The sequence below is a fragment of the Suillus clintonianus genome (genome assembly GCF_016758775.1).
Source record: "Suillus clintonianus strain FC179 chromosome Unknown DEU56scaffold_59, whole genome shotgun sequence".
Classification (NCBI taxonomy): domain Eukaryota; kingdom Fungi; phylum Basidiomycota; class Agaricomycetes; order Boletales; family Suillaceae; genus Suillus; species Suillus clintonianus.
In genome coordinates, this window is record NW_024539283.1 from 63,197 (window position 1) to 80,731 (window position 17,535).

The following is a 17,535-nucleotide window of genomic DNA, read 5'->3' on the forward strand; positions in this document are numbered from 1 at the left end:
GATTGGCTTCCATATTTGTGTGATACTCTATGTTTTGGTCCTCCCTCATACAGCCTCAGGCGGAGTCAGGCCTACATGCTTGCACACTTGTACATTGGTTCTAATTCGAGAAGACAGCATGATAACATGTGTTCTACATAATTAGCATATGACATGCGAACGATCATGTTGCGTCCCCATCTAGGTTCCCAACCAACTTTGACAGCCTCTCCTTCCTCAGAGGTATCCACATCACCTCATTTCCACTAGTACCAGGCTGTGCTGCGCTAACCACAAGCCCATGGTCCCTGAACTCGCCAAGCAGAGCTCTGAGGGCAGTATCGTTCGTGGCGATGAACGCGTCCCGCGCCAAAGTAAAGAGAGCATCGTATGTCAGGCCAAGATGCTGCTGGTCATTAGGGTTATGTGCGGAGTTGGCCTCTGAGACGTCGGAAGACTCTGCATTTTCGAGTTGCTTTGCAGCAAGCAGGGAGAATAATTTCTTGGCTTTAGCGGTCACCGCCGCGAGGACGTGCATTGCCGCTGTTTCTGTCAGCGGGCCAGAGACAGGGTTGGTGATATCAACTCGTGCGCGGGATGACGAGGCACCAGAAATGGAGGTACGGTCAGCGAATGTGAGTTCGGAGGTGTATGGTGCAAGAGTGGTCAGGTCGTGCCAGAGCCAGCCGTATCCTACGTTTTTCGTGGCGTGATCCGAGGAAAAGAACGAACCCTTCCTAGCTGCGAGCTGAGACGCACTGAATAGCAGTGGTGCGTTAAGCCTGTCGATAGACGCTGCGATGTGGATGTGGGGACTGAGCGCGAGCGAAGAAATGGCACGTGCAAGTTTTGGAGAGCGGTCGAGGGAATGAACGATGAGGAACAGATGGGGGCTGTCTGAGCTTGCAAAGTGCTCTGCTACGCGCTCTAGGGTAGGAGCAGAAGTGGAGGTGGATTGTACGCCTGGGACGCGTGCAATGGATGCAAGCATGTCGCGCACGGTCACCGAAGGGTGAAAGGCATTGACTACGGCGACATGTCCACGTCCCGACACGTGTTTTGCAAAGTCGTTGAGGATACCGCGCTTCGAACCCAGTCCATAGAACAATAGATTAAAGCCTTCGTCGAGCTCGCGAGCCCATCTCTTGAAACTGGAATTATCAAAGGGAACTTTTGGCGTATATGCATGCGCAGAAGCTCGTGCGAGAGCAGCATTGTGCTCTTCAGGGCTGAGGGGCACGACACGCTGTGAAAAGACATTGGTGGATGTGCGAGTGCGCGAGGAGGCGTGCGTGAAATAAGCATCAAAGGACGGCTTGTAAGAGTCGATCAGACCGTCAGTCTCAGCTTCTTTGAAGATGGTAGCATAGTTGTGCTCGATGTCTGAGGCATAGAGCTCAGATCCTTCGTCGCTGTCCATCACGATGAGGTCCGTTTGTGGTTGTTTGCGTCAAGTTTGCGTTCAAAAGCAAACCAAACTTGCACCACCACTACTTCTCATTTCATTTCACAACCACAACATGCATTTTGAACAAGTGCTTTTGCACTGGTAAGTGATCTACATATGCATTAGCTGCAATCACATTGCACGCAAAAGACACGAAAGGAATGATCTTAGTATGGTCTATTCATTCTGTATCTTTTGTGTGTCAATATTGTCTTCTTCTCCTCGTACATCTCTTACGCCCAGCTCACCATACACAATAACAACGTATCTGGAGGCTTGTCAAAGGACGGTACGGGAATGAAAAAAGTGGGCGGTGAAGAAGTACAAATTCGCGAAGACTGCGTACCTATCAGTGTACAGAACCTTGGCCTGTTGCAACTCAAACACCACCAAGTATTAGATCTACTAGATTCAAGTTCTTCCAATAGATGGACTGCGTCTTGTCACAGTTGAAGCCTTCAAGCTTTAAGAACTAGTAGCTGAATGTTCAGGTCAGTTCTGAACTTGGGTCAGCCTCCACTTGTGTTGATCGTCAGTCTCAGCAAAACTTTGTTCACGGCGCTGAGCAGACAATACGCAACGCTCCCTCGCGTCACGGTTGAGGCGAGAGCTCGCTACGGCGGTGGCTGCCATTCATGTCAAACGCATCAGTAATCTTTGACACGCTAGTGCAAAGCGCAAGAGCTGGGAGAACGTTTCCGTCGGGTCTAGTGCAGAATCACGATATAGCACTGAAGAGTAAGTATCTTTTCTCGATGAATCAACATATGTTTACTCACCCGATACGAAAGGCCAAGCCGCCTTACACTGCCAGTGGACTTTGTCAATGTCATGCTACTTCTAGCTGAACTGGAACTTGCTGTTATCGAAGGTATGTTTTGCGGCCCCCGGTTATTTTTTCACGTGGTCTTCAGCACCAGATAGCTTGTCATTTTTTGCGTTTCGACAACATCAATGTGGCTCGGTCAGGTGCATTATGGAAAATAGGTCTTCTTGCTTCTTCGTCCATTGGACCACCACCAAGTACGGGGACATCGTAAGGGGAATGAAAGTTCACCCAGGGTGATAATTGCTAGCTAACGAACGAATGAACCAGTTATCTCTCCATGTGTAAACGTCTTACCAGCAAGAACCTCCAAACCGATTTGATCGTTCCGTTGTCACCGCGACCCTCCGCTTCGCTCTGATCTTGCGCAAGACGTACAGCATGCCCATTGTGGATAAATGGACGAAGGACTACGCTCAATGGTTTTCAGATCTTGGTCGAGTTGTTCTATGGCGCTCGGCGACCAAGGCAGACTCACACCGGTGCCTTTTGGTTTGGTCCTCAGGGTTCTCCTTCGATAATTCATCTCATAGTTCGCTATCACCGGCGACCTCAAGGCTCGCAAATGACCTTGGTGCGTGCTGCGCCCAAACCCATTTTCACATTTGCGCAAATACATCCCATGCTATATGATCATGCTGTTCAACTAATTGCTAGATGAAACGGGCATGTAGAACCGATCGTACGTCCGCCGTTGGATCTACTTCTGCCGATGGTCGTGACTTACCAAGGACCTAACCCAGGTCATCAGGGACGTCAATACTTGTTCTTCACTCCCCAAGACACGGGGTCTTGTCACTCATAGAGTACATTCTCTCAATGGACACAAATTGGACATAAAAAAGACACGGGGTCGATGGCAGATCCATTTACTCAGTTCTTCTGCCTCTGACAACTATTGCATCGTCATTCCTACTGAAGGACACTGGGCGGCGATCATCGGGCCCGTCCTCATCCAACCACGGAGCCCCCTGCGCACGATTCATATCATATTCATATACCACAGGCAACGATACTCAAGGAAATTCAACCGAGTAGTCGCAGACTGCATCTAGCCCATCGTCACCGTCCCTCCACTAACCATGCCAACTGTTACGTCTTTCCTACGAAGGTAGAATTACGGCCACATGGATATCTACAATGAATAAGCACGAACAACCGGTGGCTCGGTGTCTATGGTTGTCTACTGCATCCACCACGTCATGCTACGTTGATGCGCGTTTTGTCTATATTCATTGGTTTTCAGGTGAATCACACGAAAGGATGGATACACTCATATACCATATATCAATGTGGCCGTAGTTCTACCGCGTCTCCTTCTACTCATACAAGGACTCCCTTCGTTCGTTTGCCATAACGTGTCTCCGCGTTCTCACTCTTGATAATGCTGTTCATTATTGACCGTGACACGCGTACGGCGGTAACACAGTACATGGTCAAGACGTGGTGGAGCAATAGACACCAATAGACACCGATCTGCCGATTATCCGTGCTTATTCATTGTAGAACACACATGCTTTCCAATTGACGATTCAGTACGTAGATTGGGAGGGAAAGCAGCTGTCAAAAAACATCAGTTTTACCGCTTGAAACCAAGTTCAAGGGTCCACCTTTCGTAAGTACTAGTTAGCGCGACGCACCCGTATAATCGGGGAAGTACAATATTCGATGTCGTCCGTCATGGTCTAGTTCAGAGCTAAAGTCGTACGATACCAGATTGGGAGCTTACCGCAGGCTTGCCCAAGAAAGAGTTAGGCGTAAATTATTGATCCTGCCAGAAGAATGTAGCTCGGCAATGAGCTTCTGGCGGTGCCGCCACAATCTGTCAATGGAAGTGTGAAGACAAGGATCTATGAAGCGATATGTGTATATGCATTTAGCGCGATATATATGGAGCAAAGTTCCATATTTACGCACTTACTGATTCTTTGTCTGAAGGTACATAGGCTGAGAGTAGATTGGCATTATATAGCCTGAGCGTACCTTGTACTTATCATGATCAGCTAGTGTCGTCTTCCGTTGTGAAGAGCTCTGTGTCAACGGCTCCAAAAATCGTGACATTGCATGCTGAAGATCAATGTAAAGTGCATTGATTTAGTAGGGTGACTCGGGAGTCAGAGCCCTTGACCTTAACCCTATATCTGATCGATAAAGCCTGCCCTAATGGGATCAGATAGGCCTCGTTGCGATTATCTGACCTGTGTTTTGGTTCTGCTCCGATAAAATTTCAGGAGGTGCGCTAATCAAATCTGCCATCTCATCTTTCTCCCCATCTTCCACCATCTCCAAGTTTTCAAAATGGCATCTGTGGGCAAGCTCTATTGTTTCGAGACCATGCGCCAGACCAAGACGGTGATTAATGCACTTGCATCTTTTCGCGTTTTAATATGACTCATTAGTGCAACCTATAGATTAAAAGCGTCTGTGCACTAGCAGGTCTTGAGATTGAGATTGCTGCTGAGTACAAACACCATGAAGATAACAAGAAGCCAGAGTTTCTTGCCAAGTTCCCTCATGGAAAGATCCCCGCTTTTGAAGGCGCAAACGGCTTGAACCTCACGGAGGGTGCCCCGATTGCGCGGTATCGTGAGTCATACTATTTTCCATGTCGATCGTGATTTAGGATACCATAAGGATGAGAAGATCTACAGTTATCCCTGTCTTAATTCTATGTCGACAGCTTCATGTAATTCTGATCATGTTATCCGTTCTCACTTTCATGCACTGGCAGCATCGCTGTGGGGTTGAAACGTACGTGCTAATGTTTTCATTGCAGTTGCCAGCCTTGCTCCAAACTCTGGTCTTCTTGGCTCGACACCAGAGGATGCCGCAGTCGTTGATCAATGGGTTCACTTTGCCGAAACAGAAATTGCCGCACCCGTCCACCTTATTGGAGAGATGCTTATGAACTTCCTTCCCTACAGCAAAGGTGTAAGTTAGTTCCTCGCCACCTGACCGTTCACACTCAATGATCACATGCAGATCCACACCGTCGCCGCTGAGCGCCAATTGCGCAGCCTCATCACCCTCGAAGCTCATCTGAGCACCCGTACCTTCCTCGTCGGCGACCGCATCACTCTTGCTGACATTACTGCCGCCTCTGTTCTCCAGCGCGTCGTTGCCATCACCGCAGATGCCGCAGTGCGCGCCAATCTCGTCAACACTGTTCGCTTCTTGGAGACTATTGTGCATCAGCCCAAACTCGAGGCTATCTTCGGCCCTATTGAGTACACCGAGAAAGCATTGCAGTACGTCCCTCCCAAAAAGGAGAAGGCACCCGCTCCCCCAGCCGCCGCACCAAAAGAGAAGAAGGAGAAGCCGAAGAAAGTCGTCGAGGATGATGACGAGGATGATGGCAACCTCGTGCCTGAGGAGCCCAAGCAGAAAAGCCCCTTGGAACTGCTTCCCAAGAGCACATTCAACCTCGAGGACTGGAAACGTGCCTACAGCAACAAGGACACGCGGGGTGCTGATGGCGCGCTAGAGTGGTTCTACGCCAAGTAAGCACACATACTTCTCTTTCCTTGGATGTGCTAACCAAGGCACTCACAGCTTCGACAAGGAGGGCTTCTCCGTCTGGCGCGTAGACTTCAAATACAACGAAGAACTCACGCAAGTCTTCATGTCCTCCAACCAGATCGGTGGCTTCTTCAACCGCCTCGAGGCATCGCGCAAGTACCTTTTTGGATCGATGGGTGTGCTTGGCGAGAACAACGCCTCTGTTATTTCTGGCGTCCTCATCCTACGGGGCCAGGACTCAAAGTTAGCTGTAGACTGCGCACCAGACTTTGAGAGCTACGAATACACAAAGCTAGATGTGTTTGATAACCAGGAGGACAAAGCCTTCTTCGAGGGTGCACTCGCATGGGATCTGGAGGTCGCTGGCAAGAAATGGGCAGATGGAAAGAATGTGAGCTTTGATTTTTATCGTGTTTCAAGACCTTTCGCTGACGTTCGGGCCGCAGTTCAAGTAAAAGGTACCCGATGTCGGAGAGTGTGGGACTTTTGGGAAGCTGCAGTATCGATTTCGTGTATCATCGTGTTTCTTATATGTAGATCTTGTTGCTTCTTAACCAGCCCTTGAACTACGTTCGCGGAAGGTAGAGGGTAGTGGTTGCGATACATATCATATCATCCAGTGTCGCACTTCTAGGAAACCGAATAACAATAACCTACAACTCGGATGCTTTCAAAGATGCCGGCGGATGTCCAACTTGAAGCTTGAAGGTTCAATAACGTTCAACCCTTAGCTTGATGCATCGAGCAGGATTCTACGAAGCAGTACGAAGCAAGCAAGTACCCAGAGAAGGTTCAACTGTACGTTCTGATTCCACAGCAGCATAATTGAACTTTGTCGTCGGCACGAAGGTTCAATGTTCATAACTTAACACCAAAACCTTGATAGGTAACCGCCACTTAAGCATATGGACGACCAGAAGCAGCTCTCTTCGATTGTTGTCACTAGTCTCCCATGGCCAGGCCTCGAAGAAGAAGGAAGACGATCATTCCTGCTGTTCAAGTCGTTCTTGGCATCCCTTCAATGATGAAACATTTCCCAGCTATCATGTGTCCAACATCAAGAATCAAAATGCGGCAGGGCAGTACATCCCAATTCTAGAACCAGTAAAAAACTTTCAGCAATGGAAATTGTCAGATATCAGTACCTATCACTGATCAGCGAGCACTGCCAGTGCTTGTCAATCGCCAAGTGCGGAAAAAACGAGGCATGTCGCATGATAACGGTATGTACTCCTGCTATGTACTGGTACTACTCCACCATCAAGATCGCTAATGTTATTTTAATGTATTGCCATCCGGTGCTACTTGCTCGTTAATCTCCGAATCTGCGAGGAATACAACCTCGGTAGATGCTCGACCGCTCTAGGTTCAAGCCTCGGTGAGTTTATTTGCAAATCTTAATCCTGGCGTGCATACGAGCCAGGTATCGGGCGCGTCTCATGCATGTCATTTCTAGCCGGAGAAGACTGATGTTCGTGAGATGTATGGGCGTATAGATGATTCCATCAGGCAAAACAAGAAATCTTCTGAAAGTCCCCAGAATTTCTTCGACCAATTAAACTAGCCACGTTCAATAACAGATTACTATGGTACGTCCCTTCTTTCACCGCAATCATGTTTCTAAGCATACATAGACATATTCAGATCTAAATTTAAAAGGTATCTTTTCCCTTCTTATGCTTGCTTACGGTTGAACAAAGTACTTAATCATTCGAAGGCGGTCCTGATCTGTGATGTCCACTTGTCAAGTATTCAAACTACTGACTCCGGTCCCTGACAATCCCCGCACGTTCACTTCTGGAACATATATGCATGCTGAGGTTAGCAACACATGTGGAAGCCAGGGAGTATGCCAGCGACAAATGCTGGTTTAAGCCCTTTATTTTCGCTGGCTGAGCGTGTTGTTACAAAGCACAGGCCACGGCCGAGTAAAGCTCTTCGCTGGCAGGGACGACACTCGGGAACCCCTTTGAGCCTACGTAGCAGCTAGTATAAGAGGCTGTTGGACAAAATAATACTCACAAGTCCTCTTCATTACTCTCAGAACGTCTTGCAAGTGCTCTTATCTATCCCAATGGCTCCTATCGGTACTCTCTGGGGCGCTCCTTTTCAACGTCAAACTAAATGTGTCAGTTCGGTTTTGTTTTGCAGAGTTCTACTGACTGAATACAATCCAGATATTGAGCGCTGCTGCTATCGCAGGCCTTGAAGTGAAGTTTGAACTTTTTCGATTCGGTGTCACCAACAGGTCACCTGAATTCCTTGCCAAATTCCCCCTTGCAAAAATGCCTACCTTTGAGGACAAGGATGGGACCGCACTTATAGAGGGAGCCGCCATTGCACGTTATGGTCAGTGTGTCGTATTTCATAATTTATTATACAGACACTTCTTACCGTACGCCGTTGTGTAACTAGTTGCCTCCTTGGCCCCTGAGTCTGGGCTTCTTGGCCACAGTGTCAAAGATGCTGCACTTATTGACCAGTGGATTCACTTTGCGGAGCACGAGATCAATGCATACACCGACATCATATTCCAAATGATAGAGGGCTTCTTCCCAGAGAAGGCCTACGATGAACACGTCAGTCGTCCTTTGTACGCAGGAATTCAATGACTCACACCAACACTTTACAGATCCACGATGGTTTGGTTGCTCGTCAACAACGCTCGCTCAAGTTCCTCGAACAGAAAATCAACCTTCATGAATTCCTCATCAATGACGAGATTACCCTGGCAGATATCGTTTTGGCTGCTGTGATCCAACGCGCTGCCATAGTGACACTTGGTGCTGCTGAACGAGCACTCTACCCGAACATCTTCGCACACTATGCGAAGGTGACAGCTGATCCTCGCATCAAGGACATCCTCGGGGCAGTAAACTTTGTTGAAGTGCCCCTAACACCCAAGAAAGCTGAGTAGACTCTTGCGTGTGATTATGCGGGAAAGAGGGAAAGAAGGGGAAAGGAAGGGAAGCGTCTTCTGTAATCAAATAATATACTATACCTCGCTCGAGACCTCCTTCTGAATCAGGTACCAGAATGACTGTCGTAACATAAGAATGTAAGCTATTTGTGTTCTTGAAAGATTTGGGCTTAAACGTGGAGATACCATCCCTATGAAAGATAAGCCACCGAAGAAGTCAAGTTCGACTGACGAAACCTGCTATCCTCCCACTTGCTACTTTCTCGACATCGCGGCAAGTAAGACTGTACCTAGTCGTCCTCTCGATTGTCCCTCCCGATTCAATAATCCCCACTACAGCCTTGTCTTGAATCATGTAACGATTGCCGATCCGTGAGTGCGATCCATTTGAAAGAAGCAAGAAACCATCGCCGGTGAACGTGTCGGCGGCTACTTCGTTTATGCCATGCAGATGCGCTGTGTAAAGTTCTCCTGTCGTAACCACAACACTGCGAGGCTCCAAAAATAATGACAATATAGGCATTGGATCGACGCCACGTCCCATTGATCCAGGGTCAACACTCAAGCTGTCTTTATCCTTATATTGATAGTAATGAAAGATAGCATGTGATCCTAAGGAAATAGTTGCGACGACTGGGTGATATGAGGGACCGTCTGCGTGGGGCTTCGAATTGGACATCAATGATCGGTTTTTGAAACAGTGCTTCGGATCGTACCATGATGCCTTGTCCTGGATAATACTTTCACGACGGTGAGAAAGGGTAAGAAGTTATTTATGAGATGCGATGATCTCACTTCATTCAATATAACGTGATTGGGCCCTTTGTGTGGGGACTGATTGAAAGCTCCAAGGGATCTGAGACGTCCTAGAACATCAGGACTATAATCGGACCGAATGGTTGAGATAGGCTATGCAAAGCTTGATAAACGACTCACAAATCATTCAAGAATGCAGGTAAGTCCTGGCGAAACAGAATGTTCTTCTGGAGAACTTCACCCCCTGTATGGAACAAAGGAACCTGCGTGAGGGATCTCGACCAGTGGGATGACTTTACTCACCCCATAATTGTAGTCTAAACAAAAATAACGAATTAGCCTCCGTGCACGCATCGATAGTATGCATTACAAACCTACGATTGTTCAACGTCTTCCATTTCTGCTTTGGGGAATCTTCTATCTGACGAGACTAGCTAAGGAGCGCGCCTAAGATATCAATTTGTCCAGCTAAAACTCACCTTTCGCAGCAAATACCGTTCTTCATCTTCAGAGATGAAGTTTGGGATATAATATATGGCTGAAGTTCCCTGCAGGTGATGTTCAGCAAGGAGGTCCATATCGGTATCAGAGAAAGTGCCATGATTAGCTTGGGAATACTTCAAGTTGTTACGTCATGCATTTTTAAAACCACGTTTGTCCGGTCAACCATTTGGAGTGCGCAGGGTGTGCAGGATATTGGTTTTCTAAACCCACTTCACACACCGTTTTCGCTATAGACTGAGAAGACCTGTATCCACTCCGACTATGTCCTTGAGCAAACAGTTTTGCGCCACTCAGTTGGCAGGCTGGTCCACCCTACCCTCTGGATGCACTATTAACCTTCAGCCCACCCATCTGACGGCTTGGCCTTCGTGACAAGGTTCTTCGCGAGCTCGGAGACACGCCTATCTCCGTCAATGAATGTTGAACATCTATCGACTGGCTGAACATTTGAGGTACTTATTCGTGTGGCTACTGCTTCCACGATCCGTTCTCACCGCACCTCGTCAGAAATAACCGTGATGGCAAAACTGTATGACCTACTTATGTGGGCATGCGATCCGTGTTTATGGTTGACATAGGCTTCACAGCACTGCACTTCCAAATTCGTCAGCGAAACATAGCAAGTTTATCGCATGGCATGCTGACTGAGAGAGCTAACTTACCTTGGTTATTGTGGATCTCAAGCTCGGACCTGTAGATGCCCAAACCCAAACAACATCCTCGCAGAGCCTTGTCGATGACTGCGATAATCATATTTTGAGCAAAAGTCATGACAATGACCGTGCTCGAAAAGGAAATCCTCCATCATCGGGGATCTCGCAGACAGCTCAGACTTTCGTTCCCCGTTCATAACGTGTTGTAAGAGCCAAAGATTCATACATCAGATTCGAAGCCCTCAGTTGACCCCTCCATATCAACAGAACCCCTCGGGGCGCCGATAACTTGTTCCTCTCATTATTGGATAGCGCCAAAAGCGGTTCCGGGTGTTAATACCTGACGTGTCCAGCCAACCATAAGTTGAGTGTAAAGCTCTATCAAAAGTGTAGCTTCGATCAACATATCCAACTTGAAAGGCACTTTTAATTGTATAAAGTAGAGAGTCGAAATAAAACTTTCGAATCACCATACCCCAGTGAACTTCGTTGGGTATCTAACTATGCCCCATTGACAGCAGTTACAATTCATTACGATACAAGACAAGGAACAAGGTCCTTGAGAGATCCCGAGCCAGATCCGGAAGGTCGTGCATTATACATGGCATAGTACTGTCTGTCGGCTTTTCGTTTCATGCGACTGTCGCAATCCACCGCAATTTTGGTCGTCGGACTACGACAACCAAATTACAACCAGGTTGTCATTCGCACACCACTGTAAGCGCGAGTAAGTATGAAGTACCGTCGTACCGAGTGGTTGAACTTGCGATCGACGGGCCTATCGGGATCTGTCTCATTGATTGGTGCCGTCACTGCTGTGACAATGAAAATGAATGGCCAACGATACGATGTCGTGGTTTAAACGTGTCACCTAAATTCTCCCTGGTTCTCCTGGGTGACCTTCCCGCTCCAGATTACGAAGGTACGGTAATACATAATGGATGCCGTGGCAATTCTTCCGAAATGATCGTGCTTTTTATAAGTAATGCTCTTAAGGCGACGCAAGACAGCGCCAGGCGTTCGGTGGGTAAAACAGAACCAAAAGTAAATTTTAATAGACAAAATGCTTGATCAAATACTATAAACAGGAGGCTGCGTGCATATTACTCAGGTGTAGCCTATGTATATCTGATAAGTCCATGTCAAAGTGATGGTGACTTTTCCCCTTCAGGACCTCTTTCATTGTACGATTTGAAGAAGCGGAATTGGCCGGCAGAACGTTCCGCGACGAAGAAAGATATAGCCACGAAAGCGAAAACTGCGTAAGGCGAACAAACGCAACCTGTAAGAAGTATAGCGATGTGGGCTATTTTTGCTGTTCCGACCCGCTAGAAAGAGTTCATTAGAGGAGTTCTATCCTGAACGAGAACAAATCACATACACAGGGGTATAGACGCAGGGATAGCCCCGGCGGTTGCAGTTACCACAACTAGGTCGACTGCCATCACATTTTAGTTTGCGACCTTGACAAAGAAGTCTTAGTACGCGTACTGGTACTTTATATCACAAAAGCACCACCTCTACAAAACTGACAAGCCATAGCTGTCCTACGCGGGACCCGTGGACTTGAGTCGTCGTCCATAGGATTGTAATTATATTGACCACTAGTAGACTGAGGAGGGTCAAACGGGAACTGCTGCACGAACTGTGTGCACGTACATGTGAGGACATTGACATTAGGACGGTATTATCGTTTAACGAAGAGCGACGTCTACCAGAAGCAGAGAAGAGGAACGATGTAGAGAGGAGGGGTAGGAATAGGTGGTGCAATTTATGATAATCCCTGGCGAATTTAACGCAGAACCAGCCTCGTATAAGTCGGGTAAATACGTATTTCCAGCTGTACAGCCCGTATAGCCAGAAGCCGCTTCGGCGTTGTTATTTTAAATATCGCGCTAGTATGAAAACTCAGACGCTACATCGGGAAGAGATAGCAGAAGGCCCAAGATCTGACTGCGCTATCATGAGTTGCCCCAAAACGCCACGTGCCAACGAGACGATCAAGAAGACGTACATGTGTCCTGATTCCAGGCTGTTTCTACGAAGCTTCAATCAACCAATGAGAAGTTAATGGACCAAGTAACGAAAGGTCATGGAACCGGAAGATGAAACCGATCAAGGCAGAAAAGCCGAGGGTGGTGAGGACTGGCATGCCGAATCCCTGCAAGCCACGGAGAGGGTTGTGGTGTATCTATACCCGAGATTAAAGAAACTGCCGAGTTGGTCGAAGACCGTTCGAAGGGATTCAATGTGAACAAGCGATCTCAGATCGTCTCCTTACGAATTTGACAATTCAAGTTGGAGACATGCCGTGATGCCAGGTCTAGTCACCTGCTAGTAAGCAAACTTCCACAGCTCTTCCAAGTTGGCAGCAAACACGTTACTCGATTTAACTCAGCTTGATATGATTCCCCGGTCCCGGCTGACACGATTCAGGCTACTAATCGCGAGAGTTGAGACCCTACGAGTGCTCACGTATCATCATGGGACCGTTATCCCCGAAAGCAACATCGTGAGCAATGTTTTCTGAAACGCCGGTATCGTTTCCATTTCAAAACGAGCTTTTCGACGATGAAATTTCTGTAAGTGGCGTTGTGGTGACAATTGGGCGTTAATCATATCTACCTGGATCAAATGTTGGTGTCGTCGTCGCCGTCCAACCCGGTGAAAGATTTCATAGCGCTCTCGAGTCCTTGAAGTCAGTAAGTGCAGTACTAGTAGTACTAGTGGAAGGCGCTACTAAGGTACAAATAGAACCAAGCTTCTTCTGGGAAGCCTTTTCATCACAAGACGTCAACACGTATATGAACGTTAAGCATTTCCTCTTCCAGCCGATGCCGATTACGGAGGCATTGGTGCGGCCGTCAGGGGCTGTGCAGTGCCCGGTCACGAACTAGTGCTCCTTATCCATGACTGAACACCAGGGGCATGTCCAATATTCAAGAGGCACATCTGCACTAGAACGGTAGGGGAATCGGGGGGGACTTACGTTCAACCCAAAAAGTGCGGGGAAAAGTATGGTACTAATATTGATTTCTTTCTGATGCGCCGATGGACACTGCAAACTCCGCCATCACAGGGCTACACAGGGCTACCCTAGACCAGGCTACTACATAGTCCTCCTGAGGGTATAGCCTGGTATAGTCCGTTATTTCGCTGTCGTGCGGTGTCGTGAGTGTAACCAAGCTAAAACCACGTTGCGACCTCATTAAAGGCTATTAAAGGCCAGCGCCTGCCAGCGTTGGAACGTAGCGCATCATTACTCAACCTGACTTGTCGCATTTTGTCACCGATAATTATACATAGTCCACCTTGACTCCCCTCCCTCCGAGTCCGATTCTTCGCGCAGTAAGTAAGCCGTGCATTAGGTCCCTCAGCGCTAACTTGCAAACTTCCAATACAACGGTAATTGCGTGCTTTTCTCGATCTGTTCCCCCTTCTGTTCTGCTGGTCGTTCGAACCAATAGAAAACACATTCCCCCATTCCCTTTGAAGCCGCTGGCAATGATTTCGGCCCCGCGGTATGACCCATTTCGCAATTCATCTGATCCACGCGACAATCTGATAAACGCACTGACGACGGGGATCGACCGCTTTTGTTAATAGTATGTGGGGCAAGCACATGGAGTGCTTGGCTCGCCGCGGGATCACTCAACTCCAGACAACGTACATATTCATTGCATGCATACAATAGCACTAGGGTGCAGCACCAGCGGACACAAAACCCTCCTGCGGTACAGCGCTACCTGCCTGCTGCGGAGGCATGGTCCGTCTAAGCCGGGAACAAAGATTTCTTTTTCCTCTTAAGAATCTACATCTGGGTCCAGTTCGAAGAGGGTTCGAAGGTGGGAATGTTGATTTAATGTCGGAATTACGAGTCTCAAGTGCCATGGATGGATTTTTTTTGCTCGCCTCAGCCGCCGAGGGGATCGCGCATCCGCTGTAACGCATCATCTCAGATCATCTCGTGGGTGTTCTGTTGTTGCCAATCTATTGTTGGAGATCAAAATTTTCCAATATGACGCGACCAATCATCAGTTGCCTACAATGATTCTGATTCATGAAGTCGTAACGAGATGTATAATCGTGATCAGGTACAGTGGCGAGAGTACATATGATACTAAGATAATATCAGATAATAAGTATGTACATGACTTCAGCGTTTCCTATTAGTGATGAAAAGATGACAGCGAAGGTGTGAAGATGAGTTAGATGCTACCAAGGAGCAAAAGCGCGTTCGAGAAAGACATTAGTGCGAAGTACTTTACTAACTGCTTGCGTAACCCAAAAAAATCAGGAAGATAAATTCATGCCTTGTGAGGGGGCGGATATATTGCGAGATAGATAAGGTAGGTCGGAGTAGAGATGTCATGGGCCAGAGCGCAGCAAATGGCCATGATTCTGCGCCGGGAGCGATCAGGCTCTGATTCGCCACCCGTCGCCCTTTCTGCGCTCTCGGCCAACACCCCCGAATGCCTCTCGTACGACAAGCCACAAGGCCGTGGATGAAATTGAATCCTTGATCTCCTCAGCGGTGAGCGTCAACTCGCCCGAACTAGAGGCAGTTCGGTTAACCCCCTGGGTGGTAACCACACGACGGTGCACCGCAAGGCGTTCAACTTCTATGTCTGGTAACGGAAAGGGGACTTTCAGGAGGCCGACGACTTTGGGATGGTGTGGGGTCGGTGCAAGAGTGGCAACTTTCAGTCGTACGACATGATCTCGCTGCTCTGCGGAACGGTGCATTGATGGTGGATGACCTATCCGTTGTACCGTGAGAGTACACGTCCAAGGCGTCTCTGAATCCTCAGGTTCACTGTCGTCACCAGAATCGTCCGCACGGTGAGCGCTACTTTCGATGCTGGTGCTAGCATCTGAGCTAGCACTATGATGCGAGAACCTTGATCGACAATGGCTTGTTGGCGAAGCATCGGGACCCGATGGGGGGTCACACGAACGAGACGGCGATTTGTGAACCGACCTCGACAATGGAGGTTCTGACGTCACAACCGCGCTTCCGCGGCGGCTGACACTCCCGCTTTCGGGGCCTTGCGCCGGTGACCTCCTATCAGTACGGGACTTCCTACCCCGCTCCTTCTCCTTTTTCAATCCTCGCGACCACTCAAAACGCACCTCCACCTGCGGAGCACTGGCTCCACCGAGATCCCCGCGCCCATTTGCGCTCAATTTACCCATCATCCCGTTCAAAAGGCCCGTGTCTGTGCCCTTCAGCCATTTGCGGACAACCCAAACATACTTGGTAGGTCGGCCTTTGGGTGGAGATGTTGGCGGATAAAGGGAAGCTTGGATTCCAAGGACAGGAGGACAAAGTATGACAGTGGACGAAGTTCCTGACACGGAGGGGTGTGGGAGGTTATCATTAAAACGAGGTACATCGGCGACTTGAGAACTCGAAGGGGGTGGTATGTCATGTGATCGACGAGCTGCGAGACGAGCTATGCTCTGCAAACCCTGCACCTCGACAGCCGCTGTCGGCACTACTGCGAGCATTCGGGAAGACGCATCTTTCTTCTTGAACATCTTGGTGAACAGCTTTTTGGCGCCTCCGCGCTGGGGCTGTGCGTTACTAGTTATAGGTTCTTCTGTAGCAGCGGGGGAAAGGGTAAAGCTGGGTTTACGAGGGATGTCTGTGTGTGAGGGGAGCGAAAGGGCAGTGGATTGAGAATCGGGTGTAACGGGCCTACTGCTCGAGGAGTGGGTGCGGGGTCGAGGGAACAAGCCTAGTTCTCGTTTGGAATCGTCAACGCTAGTGCGTGCGCTGCTACTCGGCGGTAAGGCACCACCTGGCAATGCAACAGTGCCCCAGACTTCGATAGGCTCGAGGATGGCCAGACCAAGTATTTCCAAGCCTCTCTTGGCGAATTTGGCCACTTTGGCATCAGTGCCAGCATCCACTATAACATTGGTCATGACGTTGTGAGCTTGAAGATTGTAAAGTGGAATGATCATGCGACGTCCTGAGCTCGTAGTTGACGACGAATTGAATGATGATATAGAGGTTGCAGAGGTGTAACCTGAAGTCGTAGACGCTTCTGACTGGCCAGAAGGCGTTCTTCGAAGATCGGTGGAGTCAGAGGTGGAGTCACTTATGTCTGGGGCTGATTGGTCGAGGGCCTGGACAGTCGCATGAGGTCGATCATGTCGAGATTGAGGGGGTACAAGTTGAACCTGGAGATTGAGCGGGTGGTTTGATTTACTCGGTGGAGGTCGTACGACGATGAATGTCTATAGATACATTGTTAAGCCCCTCGAAGCCTGACCAGAATAGCATGAGACGCACCTCATTTACAAGTTTCTCCCTCTTGTCTTTTTTCTTCGACTTGGGGTCACCGGCAGTGTAGTCTACCGGCTGAGAATTGACATCTGGTTCGGGAGTGTCTTGGTTTGGTGTAGAAAGTGAATGGTGAGAGCGCTGCTCCTGGTTTGGTTGGAGAACGGATGGTAAAAAGGACGAGAAACTGGAGAACATGATCGTCGTTTACGAGCAAGGGCGAACCCGGAACGCTCAAAGGACCATCAAGGATCAGTTGGAAGAAGGTCTTGAATTTGTTGATAGGGCTTGCCAGCGACGTATCAGTTATGTATTACTTCATACTCCGTCGGCACTACGGCTCAAGACAAACACTGGTCACGTAACCGTCAATGATATCAAGAAAAAACTGTGCCCGCAGAATTACATGTCCAATTTATTCACCGTACGCGCACTGCGCAGACACGATCCACAGGAATCACATGGACTACGTTCACGGTGGCGGCCTCGACGAGAACCTTGCACCAAATTTTAGATACCTAGGTGCTTAAAGTAACACAGGCACATATTTATAGTACTGCGGCACCGACAGCTTGCATAGCATCGTGGTTTCCATCCCAGGCTATCCATAGCGCAGCACTCTGAGAGCAGAGGGATAAT

The 17,535-nt window shown here is 48.5% G+C and overlaps 6 protein-coding genes across 6 annotated transcripts; 2 read left to right on the forward strand and 4 right to left on the reverse strand.

Annotated features, from left to right (window-relative positions):
* Positions 1 to 77: 77 nt before the first annotated feature.
* On the reverse strand, positions 78 to 1,429 carry DEU56DRAFT_815516 (origin recognition complex subunit 2). Its single transcript, XM_041353783.1, has one exon. It carries the CDS (start codon positions 1,397 to 1,399, stop codon positions 164 to 166), a length of 1,236 nt encoding a protein of 411 aa, XP_041206250.1. The 5' UTR covers positions 1,400 to 1,429; the 3' UTR covers positions 78 to 163.
* A 2,932-nt stretch (positions 1,430 to 4,361) lies between these two features.
* Positions 4,362 to 6,452, forward strand: DEU56DRAFT_467073 (uncharacterized protein). The gene is made up of 6 exons (XM_041346366.1): positions 4,362 to 4,604; positions 4,664 to 4,838; positions 5,029 to 5,183; positions 5,235 to 5,752; positions 5,805 to 6,162; positions 6,218 to 6,452. Exons 1-6 carry the CDS (start codon positions 4,551 to 4,553, stop codon positions 6,224 to 6,226), a joined length of 1,269 nt encoding a protein of 422 aa, XP_041206251.1. The 5' UTR covers positions 4,362 to 4,550; the 3' UTR covers positions 6,227 to 6,452.
* Positions 6,453 to 7,523: 1,071 nt separating this feature from the next.
* Positions 7,524 to 8,798, forward strand: DEU56DRAFT_467268 (glutathione S-transferase C-terminal-like protein). The gene is made up of 4 exons (XM_041346368.1): positions 7,524 to 7,899; positions 7,949 to 8,120; positions 8,187 to 8,350; positions 8,404 to 8,798. The coding sequence occupies exons 1-4, from the start codon at positions 7,846 to 7,848 to the stop codon at positions 8,686 to 8,688; spliced, it is 675 nt and encodes a 224-aa protein (XP_041206252.1). The 5' UTR covers positions 7,524 to 7,845; the 3' UTR covers positions 8,689 to 8,798.
* On the reverse strand, positions 8,799 to 10,055 carry DEU56DRAFT_467077 (uncharacterized protein). Its single transcript, XM_041346367.1, has 7 exons — positions 9,927 to 10,055; positions 9,822 to 9,868; positions 9,751 to 9,764; positions 9,628 to 9,691; positions 9,487 to 9,571; positions 9,408 to 9,431; positions 8,799 to 9,355 (listed from the first exon to the last, which is right to left on the reverse strand). Exons 1-7 carry the CDS (start codon positions 10,023 to 10,025, stop codon positions 8,909 to 8,911), a joined length of 780 nt encoding a protein of 259 aa, XP_041206253.1. The 5' UTR covers positions 10,026 to 10,055; the 3' UTR covers positions 8,799 to 8,908.
* Positions 10,056 to 11,630: 1,575 nt separating this feature from the next.
* DEU56DRAFT_467348 (uncharacterized protein) lies at positions 11,631 to 12,630 on the reverse strand. The gene is made up of 4 exons (XM_041346370.1): positions 12,619 to 12,630; positions 12,264 to 12,557; positions 12,123 to 12,216; positions 11,631 to 12,067 (listed from the first exon to the last, which is right to left on the reverse strand). Exons 2-4 carry the CDS (start codon positions 12,279 to 12,281, stop codon positions 11,958 to 11,960), a joined length of 222 nt encoding a protein of 73 aa, XP_041206254.1. The 5' UTR covers positions 12,282 to 12,557; positions 12,619 to 12,630; the 3' UTR covers positions 11,631 to 11,957.
* Positions 12,631 to 14,617: 1,987 nt separating this feature from the next.
* DEU56DRAFT_467286 (uncharacterized protein) lies at positions 14,618 to 17,213 on the reverse strand. The gene is made up of 2 exons (XM_041346369.1): positions 16,906 to 17,213; positions 14,618 to 16,850 (listed from the first exon to the last, which is right to left on the reverse strand). Exons 1-2 carry the CDS (start codon positions 17,092 to 17,094, stop codon positions 15,021 to 15,023), a joined length of 2,019 nt encoding a protein of 672 aa, XP_041206255.1. The 5' UTR covers positions 17,095 to 17,213; the 3' UTR covers positions 14,618 to 15,020.
* Between the last annotated feature and the right edge of the window lie 322 nt (positions 17,214 to 17,535).